Source organism: Amblyomma mixtum, chromosome 5 (genome assembly GCF_055824585.1).
Source record: "Amblyomma mixtum isolate Tamu chromosome 5, ASM5582458v1, whole genome shotgun sequence".
In the NCBI taxonomy this organism is placed as follows: Eukaryota; Metazoa; Arthropoda; class Arachnida; order Ixodida; family Ixodidae; genus Amblyomma; species Amblyomma mixtum.
In genome coordinates this window covers 80,167,812-80,180,168 of record NC_143016.1, presented here as the reverse complement: position 1 = coordinate 80,180,168, position 12,357 = coordinate 80,167,812, and the positions used below count along the sequence as shown (strand labels likewise).

The following is a 12,357-nucleotide window of genomic DNA, read 5'->3' as shown; positions in this document are numbered from 1 at the left end:
ACCTTACCTTATCGTTGCATTCTTACTGGCTCGTAGCGAGGTACCGGTTTTTCCGTCAGCTGAAGACGGTTTTCTGACGGCTGCACTTGCCTCGGGCTTTGCGATCGAAACTGAGCTGTGTTGGAGGATTTTGCTGGTCCTTGACGCCGAATGGCATAGTGTGGACGTACAGCCGCCCATAGGCTTAACACGTATGACGCAATGCGCGGCCTGGACTGCCGTCAGCGCCACGAAGCGATACTCACTGGTGAGAGACATTGATCTCGGTGATGTTTACGGTGACTGGAGATAGCTGGTGCGCAGCTCCCTTTGCCTGATTTTCCGCTTGTGCCTGATTGCCGCGCGGACAGCGCGCTCGTAACGGGGTGTTTATGCGCCTTTTGTTCGCCGATGCGGCCTCCACGGCGCCGACTGCGCTCATTTCAGTTTTCTTATCGCGGCAACCAGAAATTGCGCGCTAAGCTGCCGCGATTCGCGCTAGCTATCGTCAGCCACCGTAAACATGCCGGGAGCATTATCTCGCACCCGATGACTATCGCTTCGTGGCGCTGACGGTAGTCTATAGGCCACGCGTTCCGTCATTCGTGTGAAGTCTGTGTGCGGCTGTAGCATTGGGTGCTACTTTCGTTGCAGTGAAACACCGATTTCACGTGAAAATAAAGCATGAGGAGCAAATTTTCTTGTTCGAACTCATTGAAACGACCTAGCCTTTAAACTTAGTACCTGGAATCGGGTGACGTTCCGACGCTCTTTACTTTGCCGTACACCGCTTATACGGCAGTTAATGAGTAGTAGCGCGTCCAGTATTTCCTAACTTTTTATGTAGGTGTGTAAGTTCACGCTAAAGTTAAGGTTAGTCTATTTTGCCATCGCCGTGTATAAAGCAAATCTCGACAAGGCAGCAAAATGGCTTCTCTTCTGATGATTTATTAGAGGTGGGACTGCACGTATGCAGCCGTTCCAGAGTTTTCTGTGCACTCTACCTAGCAGCTAATCTAATTTTTTGTATTACTCCGCGGCTCTATAGCGAAAGCTCTAAAACAAAAACAAAAAATGATAGTAATAATATTTCTTCACTTGTGTGTATAAGAGAGTGATTTATTTAGTTCAATAAGAAATTATAAAATACTCCGTGAAATGAACGATCATTGAAAAGACAAATTTTGTAAGAGTGTACTTCATCGCAACGATTGTGGTTGGATAGGATTTGGAGTGGTAAGATATATTTTCCATGCACTCAATAGTTGCACGGCCTGAATCACTGAATAGAGTGAAAAGCTTCGAAAACTGAGTTTCTTGATATCGGTCGCGCAGTCCTACATGTCAAACCGAGGCGGTGTAAGTTCATAAATAGGCAAGGGATAATTATGTGCGTGATGTTTCTTTTTCGCATGCAGCTCAAAACGTTTGGAACAGGAATGAAAGGTAAGCACATCGGTACAAGCATATGAGCACGTTGTTAAACTGATGCAATTCAGATACATCTGGCAGCCGAAGTGTCAAATCTACCCAGTCAAAACTCACTACAGGATTCTACGACAGAAAATTTTTGTAGTCTGTAGTCTTGACGTAATTCGGGTATGTCTTCTATAGTGTCTTGTTTGTGTAGTCTGTCTTCTTTCTGTAGTCTGTCTTGTCTTCTGTAGTCTGTCCTGTCTTTAGACGATTCATTGTGTTCATCCTAATCAGGAATTCGATACTTTGTTCCCTGGCATTTTGTTTATGTTCTATGCATTCGAGCTTACCGAGAATAGTAATGCGAACGATAGAGAACAATCAGCACAAAGTATATCTGGCTGGAGAAATTAACCCTGAGAGCCGGTTTATACAATCTTAAATCAAGAACAGTGCCACGGGAAATAAAAATAGAAGAGGAAGAAAATTATGAGGACGGGGTTGGTAATTAGTTAAAGTGAAACGCTGAAGCTTGTTACCAGATTAATAAAAAGGCGTCTCCTGTACAGGCTCCGCATTCGAGTTCCTGGTTTCTGATTGTCGAGCTGAGATCTGTGGTTTCGCAATGCAAAAGTGTGCGAGTATACCATATGAACTCAGGACTTTGATCGAAAATCTTGTTAGTTCAGTCACATCCGCAGATTATTCCAGTGCGTGTTTGGAGGACCATTTTACTTCGCCTGCCAGTCCATCTTACTACAGTGAGCGCAAGAGTTAGCATGAGTGGAGAACTAGTAAGAATTACACAGCCGTACGGGGATTTTGAAACATTGTTAATGTAAAAGCTTAGTGCTCATAACTGTAATGGAAATCACAGAGAGCCGGCTCCGGAGAAAACTCCATTAATCAGCGACGCGAAGCTCATTAGCTAGCACTAGGACTCTGCTTTGATTCTGGTTTGTTTGCGCGACCCAGATCCTTCCCCTTTCAGCGTGAAAATTTGTCACACCTAAGGCAAAGCATGTGGGGTAGCACAAAAAAAGCTTAGGAGAGCCTGCGATGAAAAGCGGAACGCCATGATGCATCTAAAAACTTGTCTCATTTCTAGGACGGCCAGAGAAATTTTCCTTTTCATGTCAGGAGCAAAAAAAAAAAAAAAAAAACTACTGTACATTTTTTCTTGCTTTCCGCTTTAATACCGTAATGGATAATAAGCTTAGTTTTAAAGTGCACTTTTCTCCGTGCGTATATAAAAGGCGCGCACAAGGCTAACGAACGAAGCACTACAAGTGCAGTTAGCTCCAATGTCCAGTCAGGTTAGTTCATGCGGCAGCGGCTTGCAGTAATGGAAGCATCCTGAGGTCCACACTTGTCTTCCGTCAGTTGCATGTGTCCGGCTTCTTACCGCACGCCATGTATTTAACAAGCAAAGAGTAAAAGCTACAAAGTACGAGTACGCGAAACTGCGCTCAAAGTACAAAAAGCTTGCTAAATATATAAATAAAATGTCTATACTCGGAAGCTCATCTTCATTCCCACCGTGTATTTTCTCATCCAAATTTTAAAGCCGAGGGTAGGCGACCGGGGCCTTTATGACCTGCGCATCGCTGGTCTTGGACACCCATCATTTCAGCTTTTCGACTTATGTGCAGGCTATCTGTTTGCTTTCTTTCAATGCCGGTCGTCTTCGAAGACTAGAAATGAGAAGAATAAAAAACAAGCGAAAAGAAGACAAAAACGGGCCGCGCACTCGACGAACAAATTTGTTTCCCCGTGCGGTGGCAGGCTAACAAGGTGAAACGAGAAACTCACGAAAGAGTTTCCTAATTTAAAGCTTGTTTGAGTTAAATATATATAAAAAAACGAAGTCATCTGCCTTCTAGGCTCTGGCTTTTGCTTTTTTCTTTGTGTATGTGTGCGCGTGCCTGCCTATGGTGGAGATTTGCTACCGCAATGCAGAGGCAGATAACAAAATGAGTGAACACCAAGTAAACATATTCTTGAGGCGAAGGGATCGAGGGAAGGATTTTGCTTCCGCAGTTTTAATGAGCCCGTTTTCTTGACCAGCAAGAAAAATTCCACCAAATAATAAGTAAGCTCGGGGATAAAAATTTATAAGGCGCGGAAGTTGTTAGGCATTTAATTTGGCGCTAAGAAATCCGTGTTCATTTAGCTAAATTATTTTTGCTGTCGCATTAATTTGTTTCCTTCAGTGTTGTATTTTTACGCAAAAAGCGCGTTAATTTGGCCCTGAGAAACAGGCAGTACTTTTATTTCTTTTTTTCTTAATTTTTATCGTTTTTATGCGTCGTTTCTTTACTACACCTTTTTTATTCCGGATTCCGTTTAGCTATGGTCGCTGCCCGGAATAATTCATGATTCGGCGCAACCAACTTCATCCTCAAATTGTCGCTTCTGTAAGTGCAGCGTAATCTATCGAAAATGTAGTTTTCTGCTTTAACAACCTCGAGACTAGAACGATAATGAATATATTTATTTATGGCAGTACGCAAGAATGTCTCTTGAAACCTTGAAAGCGCGTCTTACGAGAGGAATCGGGAAATGTAGGAAAATCACGCTTGTGATTTAGAGAGAATAAATATTATTATTTTGCGCACGCACCCGCACGCACGCCCGCACACTCGCGCACAAAGGGTGTGAGTTGTGCGGTGGGATTTACATAAGGTGACAAAGAAAGGAATTATTCATTAGATAATTTTGACAGCCTCTGCAAAACATCAAGAGCTTGCTGTTCGCCGTTTGTAAGGCACCAAATGAGACTGAGTTAATAGTACAATGTGTGCAGTCGCCCTGTGGTTGTCTGCGCTTGCGCTGTAACTTTTCACTAAAGCACAAGAGCCATTTTCACCACAAAGGCAAATTCACAGGCAAAGCGGTAATAAACACGAGATGAGCTATGAACTGCAGAAATGCTTTTACAATGATAGCTAAACTAGTCCGATGTACAAGTGTTTAGCATCATAGGAAGCATTCACCGAACGCTAGGACAGACCTTCGACCCAAGGATGTTGGTGTGGCTGTCCCGAACCCGCGGACGCTTCATTTTCAGTGTTCTCCGCTGGTTCCGCGGCCAACCAGCCAGCTGTGTTGACCCGCTGTTCGCGTGGTGTTGGCTCTCTCCTGGTTTCCGTGGTCGATTGAACGCGGTTCATATTTCGCTGCCTGTCACGCAACCTGACGCGCCGGGACAGCAAGACAAAAATAAGGTCGGCTGGTTCAATGGAGGCAAACCTTCTTCGCGCAAACACGCACTTGCGCCACATTGTTTTCTTCTACGAGGCAATCTTTTCTAATAACTCGAGCCGCCTTAGTTCCTTCTTCCCTATACACAATCGGAGAAAGTACTGGAATGTTGCTGGGGCTTCCACACAGTAAGGCGCCGTGTAACCCACGTAACGCAGAAACAATGGCTTTGAAACGTACAGAAGGCCATGCTCTTTGCTGGGTATAACAATAGGAGCTTGCTCGGAGGCTCAAGAATGTTCGCAGACAAGCGAAAGGCGGCACACGTTTTCGGCGCCTGCCGTCAGTTCCTTGCTTGAGCTCCGGTTTTGTGGCAGTGGCTAACATAAAAGCAAAATAAAGCAAAAGTGGAATCGTGTACAACTTCAGTGCAATACTGCCATTGTAGACGCCGTAACAGGCAACATAAATAATATCACATTTGCTGCTTTAAGAGTGTGGTTAGGAAGGCTCAGAAGTTCTTGTTTTTTCTATCTTCAGAGCGTGCAGTAGTATGTACAACAAATGCTGACAACTTGGTATTGAGATTTCAGTTTTGAGAACAAAGGGGCGCGGAACAAGATCTCGTTTTAGGTCAAGTTGTATGGCTCTCATGATTGCCGATGTTTTTTGTTTTGTTTTTCTGTGCTTATTGCTGCCATTAATCTTGCTTGTACTTCGCAGTTTATTAAAATGCGAGTTAACGTAAAAATTACATTAACTTTAGTTTCACTGACAGCGTTGAAGACGACGGAGGTTGAAGATAACAAACTGTCAAGATAACGGGCATCCTAGTGGGATTTGCAAAAGCACTGCCACACCACCTTTCACATTACATAGAAAGTGTTTCCAATCATAGCGCGTGGCCTGAGGCGGTACCAGAGGTCTCGCAGATTATTCGTGCTTTCCCTCATCTACAACACGCGACAAACTGTGCTGCCTTTTGTTTCGCACGCCATGCTAGAGACACGTACTCCAAAACACTGCCGCCACGCACACACGCAGCGACTGCTACCGCCACGATGCGTCAGTATGTTTCCCCGGAACCATTTAGTGCGTTACATACATACGAGTGCTGCTAACAAGAGGCGTGCTCGCAGCAGCGATGCAAGCAAAACGGGGACAGATTTGTCCGCCGTGCCTGCAAGGGACAGGCCAATGGCGACGTCAAGCGGAAGCTCTAAAGCACGCTCTCTCACCCACTCGCTCCCTCGCTCGCTGGCACGCGTTGGTTTATAGCGAGTTCGCTGTTCGGCAGTAGCGGTGGTGTTGAACTCGCAGTAAAGAAGAAAGTTTGAATACGCACAAAATACAATATCGCGTTTTGCACGCGCTCAATCTCTCGCTCGCTCGCAAGCGCGCGCGTGAGCTGTATTCAGCGTACGCAGACGCAGGCGCGTGACAGTTCAGTGCTGCGAGCGCTGAGGCTAGTTGAAGCAAGACAGATCTGCCAGACAACTGAAAGAAAACACCAGGCACGACAGAGTCCCCCCTCACTGCTCCTCTCTCTCTGTGCCCCGACTGCTGGCCGGAGCGGCAGGCTCCCACTTTGCTGCACACGACGTGAGAGCTCGAGTGCGGGGGGGGGGGGGGGGGGGGAGGGGGGGGTGCAGCCGGCATCCGAGTAGGTTCCTGCGTCGCGGGGCCCTGCAGCCATTATGCAAACGCGCCACGCAGCGACGGAGCGACGCGTCAGACCGACGACGACGACGACTCGGGTGGCAGCGAGCAGCCCGAGCCGCGTTGTGGCCAGCGCTGGCGCGCGCGAGTCATTAGGCTCGCGGACGGTCATTTGAAGCTTCGAGGCCCCGGGACGTACGTACGTCCAGCGTCGGCGTTGGCGGGCGCGGCTGCTCCAGAGCTCAAATGGGCCGGAACAGCGTGAATCTCCCGGGCGAGGCTCGGATCATGGAAGAAAAGAGGGAAGGAGGAAGCTAGGGAGTGGAGCAGGGAGACGCGGCTGGTCGAGGTGAGGAGGACGGGGATATAGGGAAGAGGAATCGCTTGCCAGGCTCTTTTTGTATGCCAGCGGCCTGTGACTGAAAAGCTCTGGGGAGGCACGTCTAGTGTGACCGCTGTCGCCGAAGACCAGCGCAGTAGCCACGGAGACGGGCTGTGCCACCGGCTTCCTCAGTTCCCTCTCATACACTGCTTTTTGTATTTTTATAATCTGGTTACAACACCTCCTCTTTTGTACACCGCGCTGGTGTTGACATCGCCTCATAAGACGGAGAATGGAGAAATGAGCCATTAGACGAGCCGTGGCAGTTCGCGGCCGCATTTTCTGGCTCGGTAAGGGTGAAAGAAATGTGGGCGGGCCATGGGCAAAGTCGTAGGAGTTAAGACGCTGAGAAAAGATGCGAACGAGGCGTGCACTCCTTCGCGGTGTTATGGCTTGACCGCTTAATCAGTGCTTCCGGTGGCAGAGGCCTTTAGTGTCACCGTGGAGAGGTCCCGGAGATAAAAAGGCACACAACTTGGCTCCGCGTTCATTACCAGTCGAGGAGAGAGCATGGCGTGCTCATATAGTCGAGATGCTGTGGACCTCCCTTTGTTAAGGAAGCGTAGGCGGCAACCTCTATTGTTGTGGGTTGTCTCGGTGTAATTTTTCCTTTCGAAGAGTCTTCCTTACTTCTAACGGCCTTCTCCTCTGGGCCGCGTGGTAACCCCTACGAGACCTGTACAAGCTCTGATCCGGTTACCCTAACTGAACACATGCTTGTCTTATTTGCACATTCTCTTCCATTTCGATTGCTCGGCTTACTTTTACTCAAAACATGGAGCCTCTTGGTAATTGCTCGCATAGATTTCTTTTTTCACTCCGCATGTCTGTGCCCTCTATCACGGATAATCTTCAGGAAATATGTGTCTCAGAAACTTTTTGCATGTCCAAAAATTTGGCACAAAATTTTTAAAATTGAAAAATTGTGAGATACTTTTACATTAACATTGATGACAATGTCCCATTCTTCTGGTATGTAGCAAAAGTTCTCTTTTAAAGTGTTTCCATCGATCGTTTCCATCGATCGAACAGTTAAGACTGCCATAAAAAACCAATGGGGAACGCTTTGGTGACTGCAAAAACGTCAATAGAAAAAAATATATCCAAGACTGCCGTCCGGTCATCTGCGGGTATATTGATTGTTATAGTGAAATGTCACATTATCTGAAAAAATTGCCTTCATAAACTGTTTTCCACTCAAAAATTCTTTTGTCCAGAATTGTTGGGTATGAGTGTAGCTGCGTGAAGCGGGGGTGAAATCCCGTGTAAAAAGAAGCAGTTTAGGTTACACGAGCTAGCTACTCCTATGTTAATAATCTTTAGTTAAAAACAGGCAAAAATTTCATGATTTTTGAGCAATAACAACAAAAATAAAAATGAGCGTACTTTCAACATCAAAGCAAGACGTCGTTCCGTATCAGTGAGGAATACAGTTAGGAGAACCTGCGCAGTCGGAACAAAATTCTGCATTGCAGTGTAAACGCATTCTGATAGAACGCATTCAGCGCGAACCCTATTCGAGTAACGCATCACGATGCTCTGAATAATAAATGCCTTCTTGCGAGTGGACTTGGACCCGCTGGAATAACGTTATTCATGTAAATAAAACAAGTAAAAATGGGTGGTGCGCGAAGGGGCTCGCCCCACTCTCCTTCGAAAGGAAGCGAAAGATTCAAAAATCAGAAAAAAAAAGAAAATCCTGGCTACGTTCCCGGTTGAAGTAATAAATGAGATTTGAAGGCATCTCCTCAGAAACAAACGGCACTTGCCTGCCAGATTGTACCAGCGTTCGTGTTTAACCTACGGATTTTATGTCTGCGTCGCTTTTCTACAAATTGACTCATGCAGAGTAGCACACATCGAAATTTCCGGTAGCCCGAGCTTCCAATGAACTAAAAGGAGCTTTAGTGACATGTTCTTGCGGGCTAGTAGGTTCAAATTTTGAAAAGGGTTAAAACTGTGCAAAAGACGAGGAAATAGGCAACGAGGAATGTACACAACACCACGGGCCCAGTTTTGGGGTGCTTTGTGTGTTTCTCCTTGCGTACGCCCTCGTCTTTTGCGCAGTTTTAACCTTTCTGGTAAAAGGAGCTACATAGGAACTTGTGTTGGGGTTTTCGCAATGCCGATATTTTGATCAAATTAACGGCACGTGCGGCATTCTGCGCTGGGGATCTAAATGACAACAGTAAGATATTTGCGCATTTTACTTAATTCTATTTCTTGTTTTCCCCAGTCAGCAAGAAAAAAACTGCGTATCCCTGGTGACGACGTGCTTTATTAAGTCAGAAGAGTTCACGAAGGACAAAGTTCGTCATGAATTTAAGCGACTGAATAAGAACGCCTCGACCTTTGTGCTCATGACGGCCTGGAATTCTTTTCTCCGAAAGCTTTGCGGTGTAGGTTACAAAGCGTTGCTCACTAGCAGCGCGAGCAGTTCCTCGAGAAACAGTCGTTGAAGCTTATTTTCCTCAAGAGTTACCGCTATCCAGGCGTCCGTATAAGAACGTTGTATCTTTTCGGGCACCTCTTGCATGGTGGCTCTCTCTCAAGGAACGGTAAATGTTGTCGCACAGTGTGGAAACACACACTCAGAGACACCCATAATCTTCAGCGGTACGACCGTTCTTTCTATTTTATCATCCATGTCACAGCTTTCCGCGCAGCGCGGAGCGGTGGGATTCTGTGGGGCACACCGGAGCTTAGCGAGGCGCCTGGCCTGAAGTTCATTAATCAAGCGTGCCTTCTACAAAGACAAATGCTCATTGCAAGGTTCACGACCGAACAAACGATGTTTAGGAAACACATTTCACTTGACGGCTAGCTCTTTGCAATATTTTCTATATGCTTAGAAGTTGAGGTATTAATAAGAGAAGAACAACCGCTTCGCGGCAAAGGGTTATCTTACTGCTCATATGCAAGGAAGGATTGTATGAAACGAAGTGGCGGTCACAATCCGACGTTTTTTGTAGCGGAGCAGAAACTGCAAAGCACTGTTGTCTTCCACCTCTTGAAAGTTTCTTCGATCAAGAAAGCTTTCGCACTATAGTCGCCTTTCACTGCATCGAAATCGCAGCAACAGCTGTGTCGACTTCCTCGCATGTATGCTTTGCTTGGGTCCCACGTACAGAGCATAGGCATTAGAGGATATCTTTAGGCTTTTGGTCCACGACGGCTGCCTCGGTGCTCCAGCGCTGATGGTCACTTATGGTAAATGCAGTCTAAAAGAAAGGAAATCTGGCGTACCGTACACAACTGCTTGAGCGAAAAAGTAAAGAAACAAAAGATGCTTGCGCCAGTTTGACCGAACCTTGGTGTGCCCACTGTAATAAGTACGTTCAACATTCCGAGTGCGTCTCTGCAGAAGAAGGACTCAGATTAAGTCAGTAACAAATGAGAACAGCTGAAGGACAGGCGTATGGTCCGTTCTCGGTATTAGAAACTAAATAGGGTGCTTAAAGTGAAAGCAATCGCTGTGCCACACACAGAAACACAAAGTTTATAACTCGAGCACGAAAAGTTCGAAAGTGGTTTGTAATAGCTTTCAAATAGCGGTAAAGACCTGTTCGTTAGGAATGAGTAGCCATGAAAGTAGTTATACTACGTGAATGAATGTCTTCTCTTGTTGCCGTTCATATAATTTGCACCAATAGCACAAACCAGGCGCATATATGCTTGCTTCATCGTTTCTCTCCTGTCCATGTTTCGTAGGCCTCTTTAATTTCGTATAATCCAGTACGAAATGGAGAACATGTCAGCAGCATATCTACTACGCGGCACATGTGAGTCTTAGGTATCAACAAAAAAGCACAGGCTGCATGAGAACAGGCGCTGCATTAGTTTCCCAGCTGAAGAGCTCTACACTTGTAGAGAGAGCGGCGAACGCTAATCGCAGGAACGATATCGATCGTCGGGCACCCGTGATTTTGACATGTTTATTACGAAACTCCCGAATGGAGAAGTGGAATGTTAGGCTGGAAAAGTAATTTCACAGACACAGTTAGAAATGTGGTCCTGGGTTTGAAGACCTGCTCAAAGTCACGAGTCTACAATTGCCGGATATGCCGCAAGCCTGGAGCGATAGTTGATGTGACGCGCATTTTTGCGGCCGTTGGTATGGTGCAATGACTGAGAAATATGAGGTTAATAAGTAGACTGAACGTTAGAAGAGAGCTCGGAGCCCGCGAAGGTAAACAAGTTTTCACCCTTTAAACTTGATGGTTGAGAGAAACTTTACGCCTGCTAGAGAACAATAAACGTAATGATGTAGTGTCCGTTGCGCAATTATGATGCCTCTACGTTTTTTTATTTGTAAAAGGTTAGTAACAAACGAGGTTGGTAATACAACAAGATAAAAGCGTTAAAACCGCAGCGTTGATGAAGCGGCTAAGGTGTTTTTTTCGCTCAGCACCAGGTAGTGAGTTTGAATGCAGGCGACCGTGACCGCATTTCTGTAAGGGCGAAATACAAAAACTTTCGCGTGCTATGCAATTTCAGCGAACTTCAAAACAACCAATGTAGTTGAAATTAATTCCAGCCCTTCTAGTAAGGCATCCTTCATTAGCTCAGGTGTAGGTTCTGAAAGCTAAACCATTTATATCAAGTAATGAAAATTTTGAAACACATCAAATATCTCAAAGGTAGCTAGCAAATGTAAAATGGATTTACACGAAGGTTGATTTTCAAGGATAAGGTGTTACATTGAGGGGGAATTACCTTATCCGACATACGGCACTGTATTGAAACAAGTGCTCCACCTATTATTATACCCGAGTACTTTTAAGCTAAAAAATCCTCACACGCAGAAGGCTGACCACGTGTTTTTTGTTTTTATAAATCGCGCGATGACCTAGGGCATAACGCTGAAAATGAGTGTAGACTAGAATCATAAAAGCGGCAAGGCGTGCCCCCTTGAGACGGTTGCGGCAAATAGTGGATGAGAACAGAGCGGCTGCACTTCGTCGAGTCAGTTTATCATGACCCTCCCTTGAGTGGCGAGAACGCTTACGTAGTGTGTGTGCACGCTAATATTACTTGCTCTAAGCGTTACTTAGGGGTGAAGAAACCTTGCAGATCTTCTTACAAGAAGTCTTCACGCACTGCAAGAAATTAGAGGCGCAGGACATAGAAGTGCACAGCCAACACTTTCCAAATAGCACGGAAAAGTCACTTGCTACGTTTGAGGCAAAAAAAAAAAAAAAAACTAGCTAAATATGCACAACATACGAAGAAGAAATACAATGAAACACGAATTCGCGCGTGTTTGAGATTCGCGAGTCATGAATGCATCGTGGGGGGAGAAAAGCAGCGCAGGCATCTTTCGGTCTCTACACAGTTGTCGGGCACTGACGTCACGGGGAGTTGTTCTAAGAGCGAACGAAAGCCAGCGGGAGCAAACCACACTCCAACCACCGCCCTGTCCCTCACCAGCCCTGTTGTATGCCCCTCGGGCGTCGTTAACCACAAGCTCACCAGGGGACGATGCAAGTTCATTAGTCGTCGGCGTCGTCATCGTCGCAGTGGCGCCAGTTTGCTAAGCAGCAGGGAGTGCTCTCTCTCTGTCTCTCTCCCTTCCTCCGTGTCCTTCTCGCAGCCGTAACTGCTTTATCTCTGCATCGCCTTCTACATACATTCAGCACTGCACCGAGCCGCGCAGGCCCGACATAAACCGAGAAATGTTTCACATATGCATGCGTGGTGCGCCGGGATGCAGCGCT

The 12,357-nt window shown here is 46.2% G+C and overlaps 1 protein-coding gene across 2 annotated transcripts in view; it reads left to right on the top strand.

Annotated features, from left to right (window-relative positions):
- LOC149342786 (synaptogenesis protein syg-2-like) overlaps positions 1–12,357 on the top strand; it is a 318,879-nt gene that overhangs the window by 301,259 nt on the left and 5,263 nt on the right. Inside the window, exon 10 of one of the 2 annotated variants that reach the window (XM_089545244.1) lies at positions 1,398–1,425. The exons of the other annotated variant lie outside the window; for it this stretch is intronic. Coding sequence (XP_089401370.1) covers positions 1,398–1,425 — 28 coding nt within the window. The remainder of the gene's footprint in view (positions 1–1,397; positions 1,426–12,357) is intronic. 2 annotated transcript variants of the gene reach the window in all.